Raw genomic sequence first — 16576 nt, forward strand, 5'->3', positions numbered from 1 at the left:
CATGTGGAGAATGTTAGAGCAGAACATCTGAATATGAGGCCTTTGTACACACACACCTGCATACATAACACACACATGCAACACACACACAAGGCAATGACTCACTTTGCATTTTCAGTGCTAATTAATGACTTTATAAAACAAGCAGATGCTTGAAACATAAAAGTGTCATTTCTTCTTTCCCCTGCTAGCCTTCTCAAACCATTCATCTCCATGCCAACACAAATGTCTTCCATTTGCCTGGATCTTTATGGCTTACTATAGACAAGGCCTTTCCCACCATCTGGGCTCCAGCTGGGAAGGCCTCTCCACGGACATCCATCAATGCCTTCTTCCAGTTGTAGCTGTCCCTTCTTAAAATTGAACCCCTCCCCCCCAGCAAAATGTCACTGTTCAAATCAAGCAAGTTGAGGACAGTTGTACTTTTCCAGAGACACGTCATGTTTGGCTCTATTTTAAGGGACAACCCAGTGATCCCTGCCTTTTTCTCCAAGTTTGCTCACTTTCAACAATCTGCATGTATTACCAACTGCACTTCCATTTCCTTTTTTTTAAAACTTATGTGCCTGTGTGTCTGCAGTGTGTGTCTAGATGCCTGCAAAGGCCAGAAGAGGGCATTGTCTTCCCTGGAGCTGGGGTTACTGGTGGTTGTGAACGTCCTGAAGTGGGTGCTGGGGAACCAAACTCTGGTCTTCTGGAAGAGCAGCAAGTACTCTTCACTAACAAGGCCTCACTGCAACCCTTCCATTTTCTTTTTTTCTTGCTAAACTTACCTGTCACTTCTTAAAACACCCAGTTTTACTCAAATATCTTTGAACCCATTGTTGTACCCCTGTTGGAGACTGCTGCAGCTCCATTCATGAGTCTATCAACACTAGTTGTGAAGACCATAGCTTCCTGCCTTCTTGGAACATCTGTTCACATTGTCCCCTGATTTCTTAAAGCATCAGTAAGTACTGAGGGCTCAGAGGATGGTTTGGGGCCATTCCCAAGCAACAGACAAATGAACGTTCTTTAGTAAAGAACAAGAAGGCATGGAGAGAGAGAGAGAGAGAGCAGGGAAGCAAAAGACCACTTATAAAATCATGTCAGTTTGTGAACAATCAAATTTAATTTTTTTTGACCTCCTCAAACATCTGCCTGGGGGTAAAGAGCATGAGAAAAGATTTCCTTGACAATGGTTCAAATAAGAAAGAAAAAAAGGAGAGAGGGAGAGAGAGAGAGAGAGAGAGAGAGAGAGAGAGAGAGAGAGAGAGAGAGAGAGAATATGAATCTTTTTGAAGGGGGAAGGGAGACAGGCAGGAACTGTAAACACTACAGTCTTCTACCACCCACCCATGCATATTTCTGTCTGCAGCAAGACCAGAAATTTGTTTTGGTTTTGTTTTCTTAGAAAAGATTTAATTACGTAGAAACTATCACTGATCGTCTATTCTTTAATGGCAAGCTTGAGAGAGTCCCCAAAAATGTAGGCAGAGGGCCAAGAGTTGGGAATTTGTTTGGCTGTAGAGTTTGGGATACTGGCCCAAGGGAGAGGAAGCTGGTGGGACTGTGGGGGGAGAAGCAGAGCTGCAACAGTCTTTTCCCATCTTCCTGGAAGTGGAAGAGCTGCCAACGCGTACAGGATGAAGTGCACATCCATGAAAGAAGCCACAGTGTTCTGTGGGTTTACACATTGCCCACTTCTCTCCTAGCATGCTCCACCCTGCAGTGCACAGACACACTCAGAACTTTCAAAGCTAGATTTCAAAACCAAAACACATGGATGAGGGAAATCTTGGTCTGGTCGAAACTCTACTTTTCTTTTAAAAGCCCCACTTGTAGATTTTTTGAAAGTCATGCTTTCTGTTACTATTTATCTTTTTATTGGGCCCTGCAGGGCAGAGGATCAAGCCTGGCCTTTTGATACTCGAAGGATTTTGTTGTGGTCTCTGCTCTGCCAAGAGATGTTTGTGTGACCGTAGGCAAGCAACTTCTCCAAAATTCCGTTTTCTCGTGTGAAAAAATACTGCAGATGTCTTTCCTCTGGGGGGTTCTTCGGGGATACTATGAAGTAAACTGTGTGAGAGGTTGTTTGCTGTCCATGCAATAAAAATGGCAGCAGCTTTCTGTGTACTTTCCTCTTTATTTTAGTGAAGTGGAACCTTGGGATTTAAAAAAATCATAAATCAATTAATCCAGACTCTTGAAGGATAGAATGATGACCCCTTCATTATAGCTATACTCATTTAGTGATGTGGAATCTCTTCTCTCTCCCTCTCCCTCTTCTTCCTCTCTCTCCCCCCCTCTCTCCATTCTTTTCTGAGGTCTGCACTAATTTACCCCTAGTTCTAACCCTTGAGTAACTCAAGCAGGTCATAGAAAGCACCCGCTGGCCTACAAAGTTAACTGTTACTCTAAGGAGCTGTTGTCCATTTTAGAGCTAAACTAGAATTGTGTTCAGTGACTCCAGGGAGCTCAAGTTGGAGCCAGATGGGGGACTGGGAATATAAAAGAAGCAGGGTAAGTTTTCGATACCAACTTTATTCAGAAAAAGCTGGCAACTTTTGATCCTGAGCCCAGGGAGCCAGCTGCACTGCCCATTAGGACTCTTGGGGATGTATCACTACCTAGAAAGTCTCATCAGCACCTGGAGAAAACTGGATTTTCTTTAAATCCCCCTACTCCAAATCCTTCTTTTGGCAGTCAGTTTAACATGGCTACATCCATTCCTGACTTATTGTCTCCATTATGACCTGTCTCCCAGCTTCTAGCAGGAACGGGCTTTGCTCTCTCCCTAAGTGTCGGGCCTCAGCCAGCTAAGTGAAACACAGAGTTGGAGGTCGTCCAGGTAAGTCTGCCTTTTCCCCCTTCCTTGAACTAGTTATCTGTGGATATTTGGATCACAGAATCAGTGGCGAGGAAGGAAATGTGGAGCAGAAAAGACCCTTGGAGCTTTGACCCCATTGATCTGAGTTTAGTGAGGGCAACTTTATCTTACCTATTTCAGATGTTAGAATTTGGAGAATATTTCTTGGAAGGTTTCTACTGTTTACAATTTGAAATGGGAAGAAAACAGAACTAAGAAAATAATGATCTAAGTTAACCATTTTGTTTCATCCACAGAAAAGAAGATTAGCATTCAGAGGAGGAAATACGCTTTGCAAAGGTCACACAGTAAAATGTAGGTGAAATAACAGCAGAATGAGTATTCAAGCCAGTGCTTTTGATGTTGCTATAGGCTTGGGGGACGTGCATACAGAGGTATGTATGCAAAGTCAAAGTCATTGAGATGCCAGGATTTAGAATAAGGCAGACCTAAAGGGCTATTTCCAAAGCATGAGATACGCTTTCCACTTTCACCTCCAGTACTAACCAACTATATCGACAATTCTATCTTTTGGCTTTGGTTTTATTATCTTAGTGGGGAAAATCTAAGCTAGCTGATTTCTGGTTGTGATATTTTATTAGTTAGATAGTTTAAATATATTCTAGTATTTTCTGAGCATCCATGCAGTATTGAAACTGGGCAAATCAGATGATCATGGGAGTAGAATAAATTTCTAGGGTCTGTGTGGTAGGCTTTATTCAGTCAATAAAGAAAATATCTACTGGACATCTGTAAAACTCCAGGCACTCTGATAAATGATGGAAGGAAAGTGATCCATGTAAACACTCTTTGCTCATGTCAGTCTTTCTGTCCCATTCACCACACCCTACAGAACCCACTAATCTACAGGTGCACACTGCATGCCCAGAAGAGTCCTGAGGCGTCATTTGTTTTGGAATGAACTCATCGAAGATCTATTCATTTTTATCTTGACAATTGATTAAAAGTTAATCTCCCGGCCAAGATTGAGCATAAAAAAAGCTCTTTATAATTATTTTCACTTTCTGGTCTCGTCCAGTCACATGAGCTGTGTGAGGGATCATACCTGCTGAAGTCGGAGTGGTCATCAAGTACCATTAATTACTCACATTTGTGTGCAGATTGGTTTAGGCATCAGCAATGACAACAAACTTGAACGTCAAAGAATTAAAAGCTTACATGTTGACTCAAGAGTTTAATAATTTCTTCTTGTTCTTCCATAATGTCAATACATTTCTTGTCAGTGATACATATTTTTAAAAGTTATAAATCAATGCAATTCAGGTCTACTAGGTGCAAAGAACTTGAGTATAGTGTCATCTCATAGCTTATTAAGGAGAAGTAAAGGATCCAACAAAAATACAATGTGAAATGTTGTGAATGAACTAGTATGATGCTATATTGTTGATAACATGAGAGGAAGTGTTGGTGTAACCATCCCTCTGCTGCATAAACACACACAGCCACACAGACAGGCAGACAGACAAACAGGCAGGCAGGCAGACAGACAGACAGACAGACAGACAGACACACACACACACACACATACACACACACATGTTTAACCTGTAATTCCAGATGAAAATCAGACTGTGTAGTGATGAAGTGATCTTGGTCAGAATTCTGGTAGAGCTGATCAAGTTCAGTCAAGTTATTTCTTTTTCTTTCCAATCTTATTATGCATATTTGGACTAGTTAGTCCTGTTGCTGCTTTTATTTTAAAGTTAAGGGAAATCACAGAAAAAAATCTTACATTGGATGCGAAGAGATTTATGTGATATAGATCATTAATGAAAGACCTATGTACTATATGCCATAGGATCTAAACTCAATCTCCAGCACCTCTGGCATGTCCAGTGTGTCAAAACTGATTGAGACACAAAGACTAGAGCCTAGCTCTGCTCTGCTGGGCTTCCCAGCCCTGCTTTGAGTAGCCACAAATAAGATAATGGGTGTAGAGATGCTAAATATCTCACAACCACTGTAAAACAAAAGAAAACAAAATGAAACACAAAATAACAACAACAACAACACAACAACAAACAAGAGAAGGCCATGAGAAAGACAGAAAGTAGTAACAGTATTTGGGAATATAGTGGGCCTCACACACTCCTGTAGATAACTTAGGTCAAAGTAATCCAGCTGTTTACATAGGAATTCTATCAATTAATTGATGATTAGCTTTTGCCATATTCTAAAAATGTAAGCTTAGAAACTATGGCCTGGGTGAAATAGGAAAAAATCATACGCATCTGGATCATCAAATATACCTTCCATAATTACAATAAATGTGCCATGCTAAAGATGGGCAGGCTTTGTTTGCCAAGGGCTTAACCCCTTGTGCTTTCTCTTTCTACAGGGAAGAGCTTAAGGAAGCCTTAGTTTGTAAATCTGCCTGTCTTGAATCAAACTGTCATTAACACTCTTTCTGGGTTTTAAAGCAACGTTCTGGTCTTCTTTCTCCATTCCCTTTGATTTCCAATCATTCACCTTATCACTACTGTTAGTCTGTACAGTGAATTGCTCTGCTTACAGCACAAGGGTTTTAGTTGTGTATTTGCCAGCTAATCACCTGCTTACAGGAAGAAACCAAAATGTGTAGATAAAAGGAGAAAGAGAAAACAACATGCATACTTTCTCTCTTGCCCACAGGGAGAAGGTCAAATCTTTTAATACGGCATTTATCCAGTAGATATTTGGTAACTGCCCACTGTGTGCCAGTTGTAGATTTGAGTGCTTGTGGTATTTAGTTACCAAAGAGAAAGATACTCTAAAAATAGTTGTCTTTGTTATGCTTCTGTTCTAGTGAAGGACAGAGAAATTAAGAAACAAATTGAAGCTATGGAACGTTGTAAGGAGATCACTTCTGTCTAAAAATGGAGTCCTATCAATGGATCACACCACATAAATGGATCAGAAGTCTGAAGGTGGAAAGAAGGTTGAAATTAAATATGAATGTACACATGTATGTAATGGTATACAGTTTACGAAATTACATGTGTGTATATGGATACGCTTTCAGTGTTTGAAACAAACATGTATCTTTTTCACCTAAGCTTTCAGGAGTCTTTCATGAAGTATCTCCCCACCTCTGGTTTTCAGAATTTACCCTCTGTCTTCCACTCCCCTCTCTGTGCTCTGGTCATTTTCTACCCCTCAAGTACTAAGCTTTACTTCTGCAAATGTTCTCCTCCTGCTTAAATTTAAGATTGCAGAGCCGGTTTGGTCCCCCAAGCCTCTTACACAGGGTCTTCCCACACTAAGACTCCTTTACTCATCTTCGCAATTCTCATAGATTTGTTTTTCTAAAATCTACCACCTATGAATCCTAGGCTCCAGGGAAGTGCATACATGTTTCTTCAACAGCGCAGGGTCATGCTGTGCTAATGATCACCTGTTTTCCTGTCTGAACTATGCATTGTGCTGAGTGTTCAAAACTTAATAATGTGTTATTTAATATCCATATCATTGACATCTAGCTCCAGCAAGCACACAGTGCAAGATTTGTGAAAGAAAAGCATTCAAATTTCACACACGTAAACTTTTTTTTAATCCTCTGGTTTACTCAGCATTTTCCCAAATTTTATCTCTATATGCTTCATGCTAATAAGATGAAGGGGAGGGAAAAAGAAAGAGGAGAGAAACAGAAAGAGTTGGGGGATAAAAAAAGAACTTCATTCCATGAAACCTGGCTATAAGTATAATGATAAAACTGTAATAGGAATTTTAGTTTTCTCCCATGAAGACTCACTGGGTATATAAATCACACTTAAGGGGAAGTCTCACGTCCCCCAGTAAATGGCCAACACCAAATGAGCTCAATGGTATTTTGTGGATTTTTTTGGTCTCATAGTGCTTTGTTTGGGCCTTTAAAAAATCTTACTGTTTTTTCTTTGTAAATTTTGTCTTTGTATGTTTCTTTGCTTTTTTATTGTTCTTTTAACTTTTATTTATTTTATTTATTTAATTATTTAAAACAGTTTAATTATTTAATAATTTTGTTATTTTCTTGCCTACCTTTTCTGAAGAAAGAGAAAAGGTGTAGAGTTGGGTGGGTGGGGATGTGGGGACATTGCTAGGAGATGGGGAGGGGAATACAGGGAAACCATTATCAGAATATACTGCGTAGATTTTCAGTTAAGACAAAGCAAAACTAAGAAACACAAAATTACCTCTGCAAGCATTTTTAGGTATGATATATTTATTTTCTTTTTTTAAAAAAAAAAAAGAAGGGCTGGAGAGATGGCTCAGTGGTTAAGAGCACTGTCTTTTTTTCCAGAGATCCTGAGTTCAATTCCCGGCAACCACTGGGGTGGCTCACAACTGTCTGTAAGGGGATCTGATGCCCTCTTCTGGCCTGTAGATGTATATGCAGTGGAGCACTCATACATTAAATAAATAAAAATTTTAGAAAAAAAAGAGATACATGTCTAATGTCAATAGTTAGAGCAACTTAAAAAAGAGAGATATTGCTAGGCCAAATACCACTAATAAGTTACTCCAGTATTATTGTGATCATTGTAATACTGCAAAGACTGTTATCTTGATATGCGTTTACACTAACAAGTTCATCAGATAAATATGATAATGATTTGCTGCTGGCATTTAATAAAGATGGAAAAATATGATAATGACCTCCACACATTATGGAGGGGAATCCTGCACGAGACATAGGATGCTCATCTTTTGGGATGTCTTCTGGTTATAGGAGTCTCTTATTCTTTGAGAAAGCAGAAGTATCTTCACTTGGATTTTTCTTGCCCCCAGGAATCTACCTCTGGGCCTTCGACGACTCTGTAGCTGATAGATGGCTGTGGGAAGAAACATTAGCATGGTGACTAATTTCATCCTTTTGGGATTTTTAGAGCATCCACAGCTGCAGATTGTCCTCTTCGTGTTGTTTCTGGGGATCTACCTGGTGACCTTGACTGGAAACTTGGGCCTCATTGTCCTGATCAGAATGGACTCACACCTCCACTCCCCCATGTACTTCTTCCTTAGTAATCTGTCCTTTATTGATGTCTCATATACCTCCACCATAGCCCCTAAGATGCTCTGTGACTTTTTTAGGGAGCAGAAGTCCATCTCTTTCATAGGCTGTGCTATACAGCTTTTCTTCTTTATTGGAATGGGAGGCACTGAGTGCTGTCTCCTGGCAGCCATGGCATATGACAGATACGCTGCTATCTCCAACCCTCTACTTTATCCATCCCTCATGTCACCCACCATCCGTGTAAGGATGGCCATCACAGTATACACAGGAGGGTTCCTCACTGGCTTGATCCAAACCAGCTCCATATTCCAGCTTCATTTCTGTGGCTCTCGGGTCATTAATCATTTTTTCTGTGACTTGCCACCCCTGATGTCCTTGTCTTGCTCCAGCACTTTTTTCAGCCAAGTAGTGAACTTCCTGGTTGTGTGTGTGGTTGGTGGGGCATCAGCGCTGGTTGTCTTGGTCTCTTATAGCTACATCATTGCTGCTGTCATGAGGATTCATTCAACCCGTGGGCAGATGAAGGCTTTCAACACCTGTGCCTCTCATCTGACTACAGTGATCCTTTTTTATGGCTCTGGTCTCTTCTCATACCTTCATTCTAATGTTGGATACTCACAGGACAAAAATAAGGTGGTGTCCATGTTCTATGGGGCAGTGATTCCCATGTTGAACCCGATCATATATAGTTTGAGAAACAAGGAGATCAGAGAAGCATTGAAGAAACTCAAGAAGAGGAAGAAGCAGATGTCCTGTCTCTGTGCTATGTAGTTCCTTAGTGAAAGAAAAAAAAAAAACCAAAAACCAACTTAAGCCTTTTGTTAAATGTAAATAATAAAATAATAGTGTGCTTCAGAAAATCGGTAGTAAGTTAAAGAAGCTATTTCAAGCAAGACCTCCTACCTGCTCCTCAACAGACATACCTACCAGACAATTGTGCTTAATGAATATTTTTTTTCACTTTACTTTTTAGGCTGGTGTTAGACTTTAAATTTGGTCACTTGTAAGATAAAATACATATGTTTTTGATGATATTTATCTACCATAGACTATCAGGTGCTAAATTCAAAATACCATGTTGTAGGGACATGAGTCAAAGTCTAGTAATAGGGACATGTCATTCATTGATGTCTTCATTACAATAAAGCATTGTTCTTGCCAGTTCTCTTACCCTTGGAGTATATTGTCTGTTCCCTTGTCTTGGATTACTACCAAGGTTAGTGCTAACTAGAAATATTATCTTTGGATTAGGAACTCAAGAGTTCCCACAGGCATGATTTCAAGAATGATGACTCAGAGGCAGGAAAGTAGGTGGGCACCTGTAAACTTGTTTAGGAAGAGTAGAAGGTAACAGTGTGCAGTCATAAAGGTCATGGAGGCCAGATACAAGGAGCCAAGACCACCAAGTTTTATATCTGCAAGGTAATGATGAGAAGAAAGCAAGGATAGAACATATGAGAGGTCCTACACTCAGAATTCCAACTCTGTCTAGGGGTTACTTGTAGCCAAAGATAGTAATCAATATGACCCAATGCAAAATTGCAAACTTACCTAAACCTTATAAAATATTTTTGGAAAAATTTTTAAAAATTCAATTGTGTTCTCAATCATGAGTTTTGTAGATGGTGCCATGTTAGAATATCAAAAGTTTGGATGTACCTGGAAATAGAGTTACATGAGGTCCAGGCCTGAAATCTCCTCATGAGATGTATGACTCAAGTATGATCAACTGGAAGAGAAAACTTCCATGAGACACTCTGATTTTGTATCTGTTCACTAGGTCAGGTTTTACTCTGGACCGTGTATGGCTCCTAGTGTGTATCCTCATTCCTGAGCATGATCTGAGAAGAAGATATCTACATCAGAGAGTTTGCCGGAGAACGGAATGTGTCATTAAAGTTATCTTTAACTGTATTTTTCAAGATAATTCCACAGTAAATGGTAAATGAAGTCTTGTTTCTTTAATGACTGTATATATAGACCAAGATAAGTTATGACATCTAACTGTAACTCATATTGTCCTGGTTATCAATATTCTGATTTGCTACTCTTGCATTTAACAGTGTTCTCGTTTGATACTTTCTATGACTAACTGAATCACTGGCAATTTCTATGGGAGGAGATGATTTAATCAAGCCTTTCTTGATCCTAGAGTCCTACAGACCTGGAAATCACTACAGAAATATGACCTTAGATAAAGTACTATAGGAACCACCCATCTCCATCTGACACTATGTATTTTTCCTGACTGCCTTTTCCTAGGCTGTTAGAATCCATGCCCAAGCTCTTCTCTACTCTTCTTCCAAAGCACTGGGCAGATCCTTCCACAAATTATGTGCTTATTAAGTATCTGTTTAATAAAAAAATAAATCTAAGTTTACCTGGTAGGTAATTTAGAAATGTAAAACCAAAGGAAGGGGACAAATGCTTATTGGAAGCTTATGATGCACCAGCATTGTATACAGCTTTTTTAGTTTCAATTCTATAACATACACACAAATTCCTTTGTTAAAAATTCAGGATCGGCTAGATGGCTCAGGTGTTACCCGTGCTTGCTGCTCGTGCAGAGAATCCAAGTAAAGAGAATTGTGGAGGTTGTTAGAAGATAGGAAGGGAAGAGGGAAAGATAAATGAAGGAAGTTAGATAATAAATCACATAGAAGGAAGTTCTGCTTCTTTACAGTACATTTGAGTCAATCCCTTTTATTGAAAGCCCTCAACACAAAGCAATGATGTATTTTGAAAGAATGAAATGTTAATACACTGTTATATGTATATGCATCAAATTAACATAAAATATATCATAAAATCTGTAGTTTCTATGTGCCAATTAAAACGTGAAGGCAACTAAATAAAAGGAGTTCAGGACAAAATCAGTGACTATTTAGATGTAGTAGTCATCGAGCAATATTACAATATACACCATTGTGTCCTATCCTTGACTTCCAACATTCCCAGGATTTCAGATGCCTATCACCTCCCTGAGGAGACCTTTGCAAAGTTAGATCACAGATGTTGGTCCCATTATTGGACAGTCTTTCATGGATTCTCTCACAGATGATGGCCATCCCTTTGGACAGTCTGTTTGTGGATGCTGTTCAGGAGTCTGCTTGTGAATGTTGGCTCCAACTCTGGCTATCCTCCTTTGAAGTCATGTCATAGAGATCTTTTCCATCAGTCACACCTTGAAGTTGGTCACACTGATAGGTTGTGCTTCAGGGCTTCTGAGTACTTGCAAGGACTCACAGATTTGCTAAAAAATGCTGACCTAGTCCCTAGGCAGCTGCCTAGTGCTTGGCACGGTGACACTTAGAGTCTGAATCTGTTACCCTGCAGACCTAAGTTTCCTCCTCACTGAACACAGTCACTGATGCAGTTTTGATAGAAAGTTCCTTCCTGTGGTCTGGAGTAATTCTACTGACTACACTTTATCTTATAACTCTGGCAAAACTTGGTCTGGGTTTCCCGAGTATCCTTTACATATAGTCTGAGGCTGCCAAGCCATGAATCAGCCTGGCTCTTTTTAAAATGGCGTCTTGCTCCATGGTAGAGGGCTGAGTAGAAAGGGATTCAGAGTCTTTTCTACTATTGACTGTAACCTTTCTGTTCTTTTCTCTTTAAAGTGACTGTTATAGTGAGTGTGCTAATGCCCTCTGTCATAGGCCATAGCTCTGGTTATACTCATAGTAGGAAAGGAGAGTTAGCTCCCTAGACCAGGCAAATCCATCCAGGATGGGCTCTTCATATTCTGTTTGTTTGTTTTTGTTTTGTTTTGTTGTTCTTTTTAATTTTACTTTACTTTGCTATTAATAGAGATTCCTGCCCATTACCTCTTCTTGACAGCTGCCATCCAACTGTCCCAAGTTTATTCACTGGAGGTGTTGGCATGACATCTGCCAACTTCTAGAAGTTGGTCTAGTTTTGGTATGACTACACAGAAGCATTTCCCATTGGCTTTCTTTTTCTATCCTCCACAATTGCAAATCCACTGGATTTTTCTTTTAGTAGACAGACAGTCTTGGTAAGAGAACTAACTCCCCCTTAGAGGAAGGAGTGGGCCAGGAAGTCCCAGAACATTAGGAGTCAGCCACTGAGAAGAGAAAATAGCACTGTCTCACTGTTATGTCATCCATATCCTCAATTGGAGTTTAATCCACAGACTGCAGAAGTCCTAACTTCCTGCTTTTTGTGCTAGGTGTCAGATATGCCACTTAGACTCCTGCAGATAACATGAAATGGGATGATCCTGGCCCATGTCACCATCCCAGATGGATGATGAAATATAGGGATTGGAAATATCTAATCCTGTTCCCAGCCTGCACAGGATAAACGTTACACATGAGTCATGGCTCCTTGTGATACACTGTCAGAAGCTTGTACATAGTCAACTAGATATGGCTTCCGGCTTGTTAAAGGAAGTGAAAGTGCCCTTTAGCATCCCAGGTTCATACCTTTTTTGGGGGGAGAATTGCTTCTCTGTGCTTGGGGTCAGAGATCGGTTAGTGTGTAACCCCAGGCACTTACTCACCCCAGATGATGAGCCTGAAAGCGTATGTACTTGGACACGTAACTCCATGCAAGAGACCAGAGGAAATCATCGGTGGAAAGGAAGAATGGGAAAGTTAAGAGCCAACTACTGCCCTGCTATGCAACATTCTTGGTCACTACATATTTTTGATAAATTAAATTTGAGATCATAACGTGCTTTTGTCTTCCATTTCTGTCTAAAACAAACAAACAAACAAACAAACAAAAAAACCAAACCAGCTTTGTAAAGTCCCTCACTCTCCTATGAAATGCTTAGGACAAGTGTGGTGTCCCAGCACACTGCAAACAGAATTATCTTCATTCTTTATCTCAGCCCCAGATAATATCATCTCCACACCAGGACACGAGGGCTGAGTAGCAATGAGACATCATAAAGCGTGCGTGAGTGCTACTCCACATCCTTTCTACTGTAAGGACAGCCTCCAACCTTAGTGAGCCAATGAGAAATCTAAGGCTTGTCCATGAGGTAGAAATACCTTGTATCTGGTGGCGATAAAAGCATGTCAAGAAGGGCAGATGTCGCTACAGCCTCTTCATTTTCAGCAAATGAATCTGGCACTGAAGACTGACAAGAGAACAGAACAGTGAGCCAAGATTGGAACAAGTCAAGAACGTGAACAAAACACCACAGAAGGCTCTTGAGGTAGAGAAGAGGTGAGATGTGGGATTTGCTTTTTCTGAGAACTCATCACTGTTGCAGAGTAAACAGTTGGTGTGAAGAAAACAGGGGAGTGACTTGTGGAGAGTATTCAGGAATGTGGTATAGTATAATTTATTGCATGTCCTAGCGGTCTTAAATATTATAAGCAACTCTCATTTGCCTATTTTGCAGTTAGCATAGCCTGAAAAGCAATTTATGGTTTTAGAGAATTGTTAAATTTTCTATTTAAGAAGCTGCTTTCTTTCCCATCTTTCTGTTTACCCCAGGCTCTCTGTTGGATATTCAGGACTGGTGTGTGGCTGAGACTATCTGCACCATGAACAGCTTCATGGTTACAGTCTTCATCTGGATCACAGTGGCATATGCTGAAGTAGAGAAGGCACTTGAAGAGATCTATGAGGACGGTTTTCGAAAGTGCCAGAATGCTTTGCATCTACCTGTTTTGGAAGTGCTACCTGGAGGAGGCTGGGATAACCTGAGGAATATGGACATGGGACAAGTGATGGACTTGACATACACCAAGTGTAAAACCACAGAAGATGGACTGTACATCATCCCTGATCAAGTCTTCACTATTCCTCACAAAGAGAGCAACCTGGAGTTGAACTCAGAAATCCTGGAATCTTGGGAGAATTACCGAAGCACCACCTCATTTTCCATCAACTTGAATCTCGATTATCGTCCTAAAGTCAACGGCAAATTCTCTACTGAGTTCCAAAGGATAAAGACCCGTCAAGTGAGAGACCATGCTGTAACTACACGAGTGCAGGTGAGAAATTTGTTCTACACGGTGAAAACCGACCCAAATGCAGAGCTTAACTTGGGGTTTAAGAAGGAGCTCATGGAAATCTGTTACCGTTTAGAGAAAAACCAGACGAAGATGGCCACCTACCTGGCAGAACTCTTGGTCCTCAATTATGGCACACACATAATCACCAGTGTGGATGCTGGGGCTGCACTGGTTCAGGAGGATCACATCAAGTCCTCCTTCCTTAAGAACAATAAGGGAAACCGTTTTGCTGTGACTGCATCTGCTGGATTTACCTTCGCAAAGGTTTTGGACTTCAAAATAGAGGCAGGCTTTGGCTATCAAAATCACTTGGCCACAGGCTATCTTGAAAACAGAACTGATTCTAGGGTGCAAAGCATTGGAGGGATTCCCTTCTACCCAGGGATGACCATTGAAACCTGGCAGAATGGCATCCTTAACCACCTAGTGGCAGTGGACCGTGCTGGTTTGCCCCTGCATTTCTTTATCAAGCCTGAAAAGCTGCCTGGTTTTCCACACCACTTGGTGGAGCAGCTGGCGAAGACAGTGGAAACTGCTGCGAAAAGCTATTACAACTTTAACACGTACCCAGGCTGCACAAATATCAACTCCCCCAACTTCGATTTTCAGGCCAATACAGATGATGGCTCTTGTGATGGTAAAGTAGTCAACTCTCCCTTTGGAGGGGTTTATCAGTTGTGTGTTCAAATATCAGGGCATGGTCACGAGGACATGTGCCAAGATTTCCGTCAGAAGAATCCACTTACTGGTTATTTCTCTTGTCCCTCTGGCTATACCCCTGTCCATCTGCTGTCTCAGCCCCATGAGAAGGGTTATGTAGAAAAGGAATGTAGAAATAAATGTATCCTCAAGATATTCTGCAATCTGGAGTGTAAAGATGTGTTCCGAGTGGCCAAGGCTGAAGTTAAAGCTTATTGGTGTGTGGCCAGTAGCCAAGTACCGGACAACTCAGGACTTCTCTTTGGAGGAGTCTTCACTGACAAGAGCATCAACCCAACGACAAATGCACATTCATGCCCAACCAGTTACTTTCCTCTGAAGCTGTTTGAGAACCTCAAGGTATGTGTTTCTCTGGATCATGAATTGGGGCCCAAATTTTCAATCCCCTTTGGTGGGTTCTTTAGCTGCACACAAGGGAACCCCCTGTATAATTCTTCCACATCTGGAGACTTAGAGAAATCATTTCAGCAAAAGTGTCCTGGGGGCTTCAGTCAACAGCTAGCTGTGATCATTGATGGATGCCAAGTGTCCTACTGTGTCAAGGCTGGAATCTTTACAAAAGCATCTCTGGCTCCTGCTAGGCTCCCACCTTACACTCAGCTACCTATGAGTGAGTTTTCCACTGACCCAGTTGATGTGATAAGTAGTGAGAATGCCAAATCCTGGGTTAAGGACCCCTATACCCTGCAATGGAGTCTAGAGGAGCCATCAAACACTGGTGGGCTCTCAGGAGGATCAACTGCTGGAATCACAGTTGTGGTTATCCTAGCATTAGGGGTTTTAATTGCCATGGCCATCTATGGCAAACGGAGATTTAAGAAGAATGAATCCAATGAAGTTCCAAGACCACAGACGTTTCTTCCTTTTCCAAGAGCTAGAGCCACTCCTGATGGAGTGTAGAATCCAAATCCAGCTCCTATCATCTCCAGGCACAGGTTCAAGTTCCTCTTTCAGTCGTTTCTCCTCCACCTCTGCCTTTCTAAGAAGTAAACCAGAAGTCACAACAGAAAGAAGGATTTTTATAACTCTGTGGTTATGTTTATGTTTACGCACTGGGAATTAGTGGATCTGTGCAAACAAAGCAGGGGAAGGAAGACTTGCAACTCAGTCAGTAAGAACAAGCCCAGGTTTTCAGCCACAGTAGGAATTCCCAAACAAGCCAATGGGTATTCACCTGAGTCTCTGCACGTAAGAGCAACTGGGATGGACAGCAACAAGAACTTTGGGATGAAGCTCCACTTAGTGTGAAGTTGGAGGAGGGTTTCCAATTTGTGAGCAGGAACACTTTGCCTTCCTTCTATCTTGTTTTGGGTTTTAGACTCCTAGAGGGAGTCCAAACTCTGAAAACACAGATAGTCCTGTTCAGCTGGTGCTGTGGAAACTCCACAACTCTGTATTGATGACTGCATCATCTCCCTGTGCACCTGAAAGGAACTGCAGGGTGCAAAGCAAGTCCACTTTCTATGTCTGCCCTACAGTTAAGATTTACCTTGCCCAAACCACATTTAGACCACTGAATTGTATCAACAAATCTTCAGAAATGATTTTAACTTACAAACTTCTCATGTAACGTCAAAGGCAAAAGGGTGGTGGGGAACTGGCAATAAATCAAGAAATGTAAAAACTGAAAAGGACTCCAATGTTTTAGGAACTTGTTGGTTTCGTCTAGCCAACTGATGCCTACCTCTGAGCTCATCATAGACTGGACAGGGAAAGGGACCATTGTTTGGATGCATCAATTATTATGGTTTAGTTTTTCCACATAATCAAAAATATAAACCCCTTCTCTTTCTGTGACTAGCACTCACCCTTACTGTCTTCCCATCAGAAGTGTGAGTAGAGATACAAAGTCACATGAATGGATCCACCCCTATAACAGTAAGAAGTATTTATCTTCCTAGAAGTGAAAGATGTAAAAAATCAAAATAAGCCTACATTTAAGTATTACTTTCTCTCTAACACTAAGGCCAAACAGAAGACATCATGTCCTGTCCATATAGGTTTTGCTTTTTTTCT

The 16576-nt window shown here is 41.0% G+C and overlaps 2 protein-coding genes across 2 annotated transcripts; both read left to right on the plus strand.

Moving 5' to 3' along the window:
• The first annotated feature begins 7655 nt into the window (after positions 1-7655).
• Or5a3 (olfactory receptor family 5 subfamily A member 3) lies at positions 7656-8612 on the plus strand. The gene has a single exon (NM_001000507.1). It carries the CDS (start codon positions 7656-7658, stop codon positions 8610-8612), a length of 957 nt encoding a protein of 318 aa, NP_001000507.1.
• Positions 8613-12910: 4298 nt separating this feature from the next.
• Pfpl (pore forming protein-like) lies at positions 12911-16191 on the plus strand. Its single transcript, NM_001401853.1, has 2 exons — positions 12911-13032; positions 13317-16191. Exon 2 carries the CDS (start codon positions 13367-13369, stop codon positions 15458-15460), a length of 2094 nt encoding a protein of 697 aa, NP_001388782.1. The 5' UTR covers positions 12911-13032; positions 13317-13366; the 3' UTR covers positions 15461-16191.
• The last annotated feature ends 385 nt before the right edge of the window (positions 16192-16576 follow it).

This window comes from Rattus norvegicus, chromosome 1, assembly GCF_036323735.1.
Source record: "Rattus norvegicus strain BN/NHsdMcwi chromosome 1, GRCr8, whole genome shotgun sequence".
NCBI lineage: Eukaryota > Metazoa > Chordata > Mammalia > Rodentia > Muridae > Rattus > Rattus norvegicus.

Bases quoted from the DNA above. Each gene is read 5' to 3' on its own strand.
- Pfpl (NM_001401853.1), top strand. From the start codon at position 13,367: ATGAACAGCTTCATGGTTACAGTCTTCATCTGGATCACAGTGGCATAT.
- Or5a3 (NM_001000507.1), top strand. From the start codon at position 7,656: ATGGCTGTGGGAAGAAACATTAGCATGGTGACTAATTTCATCCTTTTG.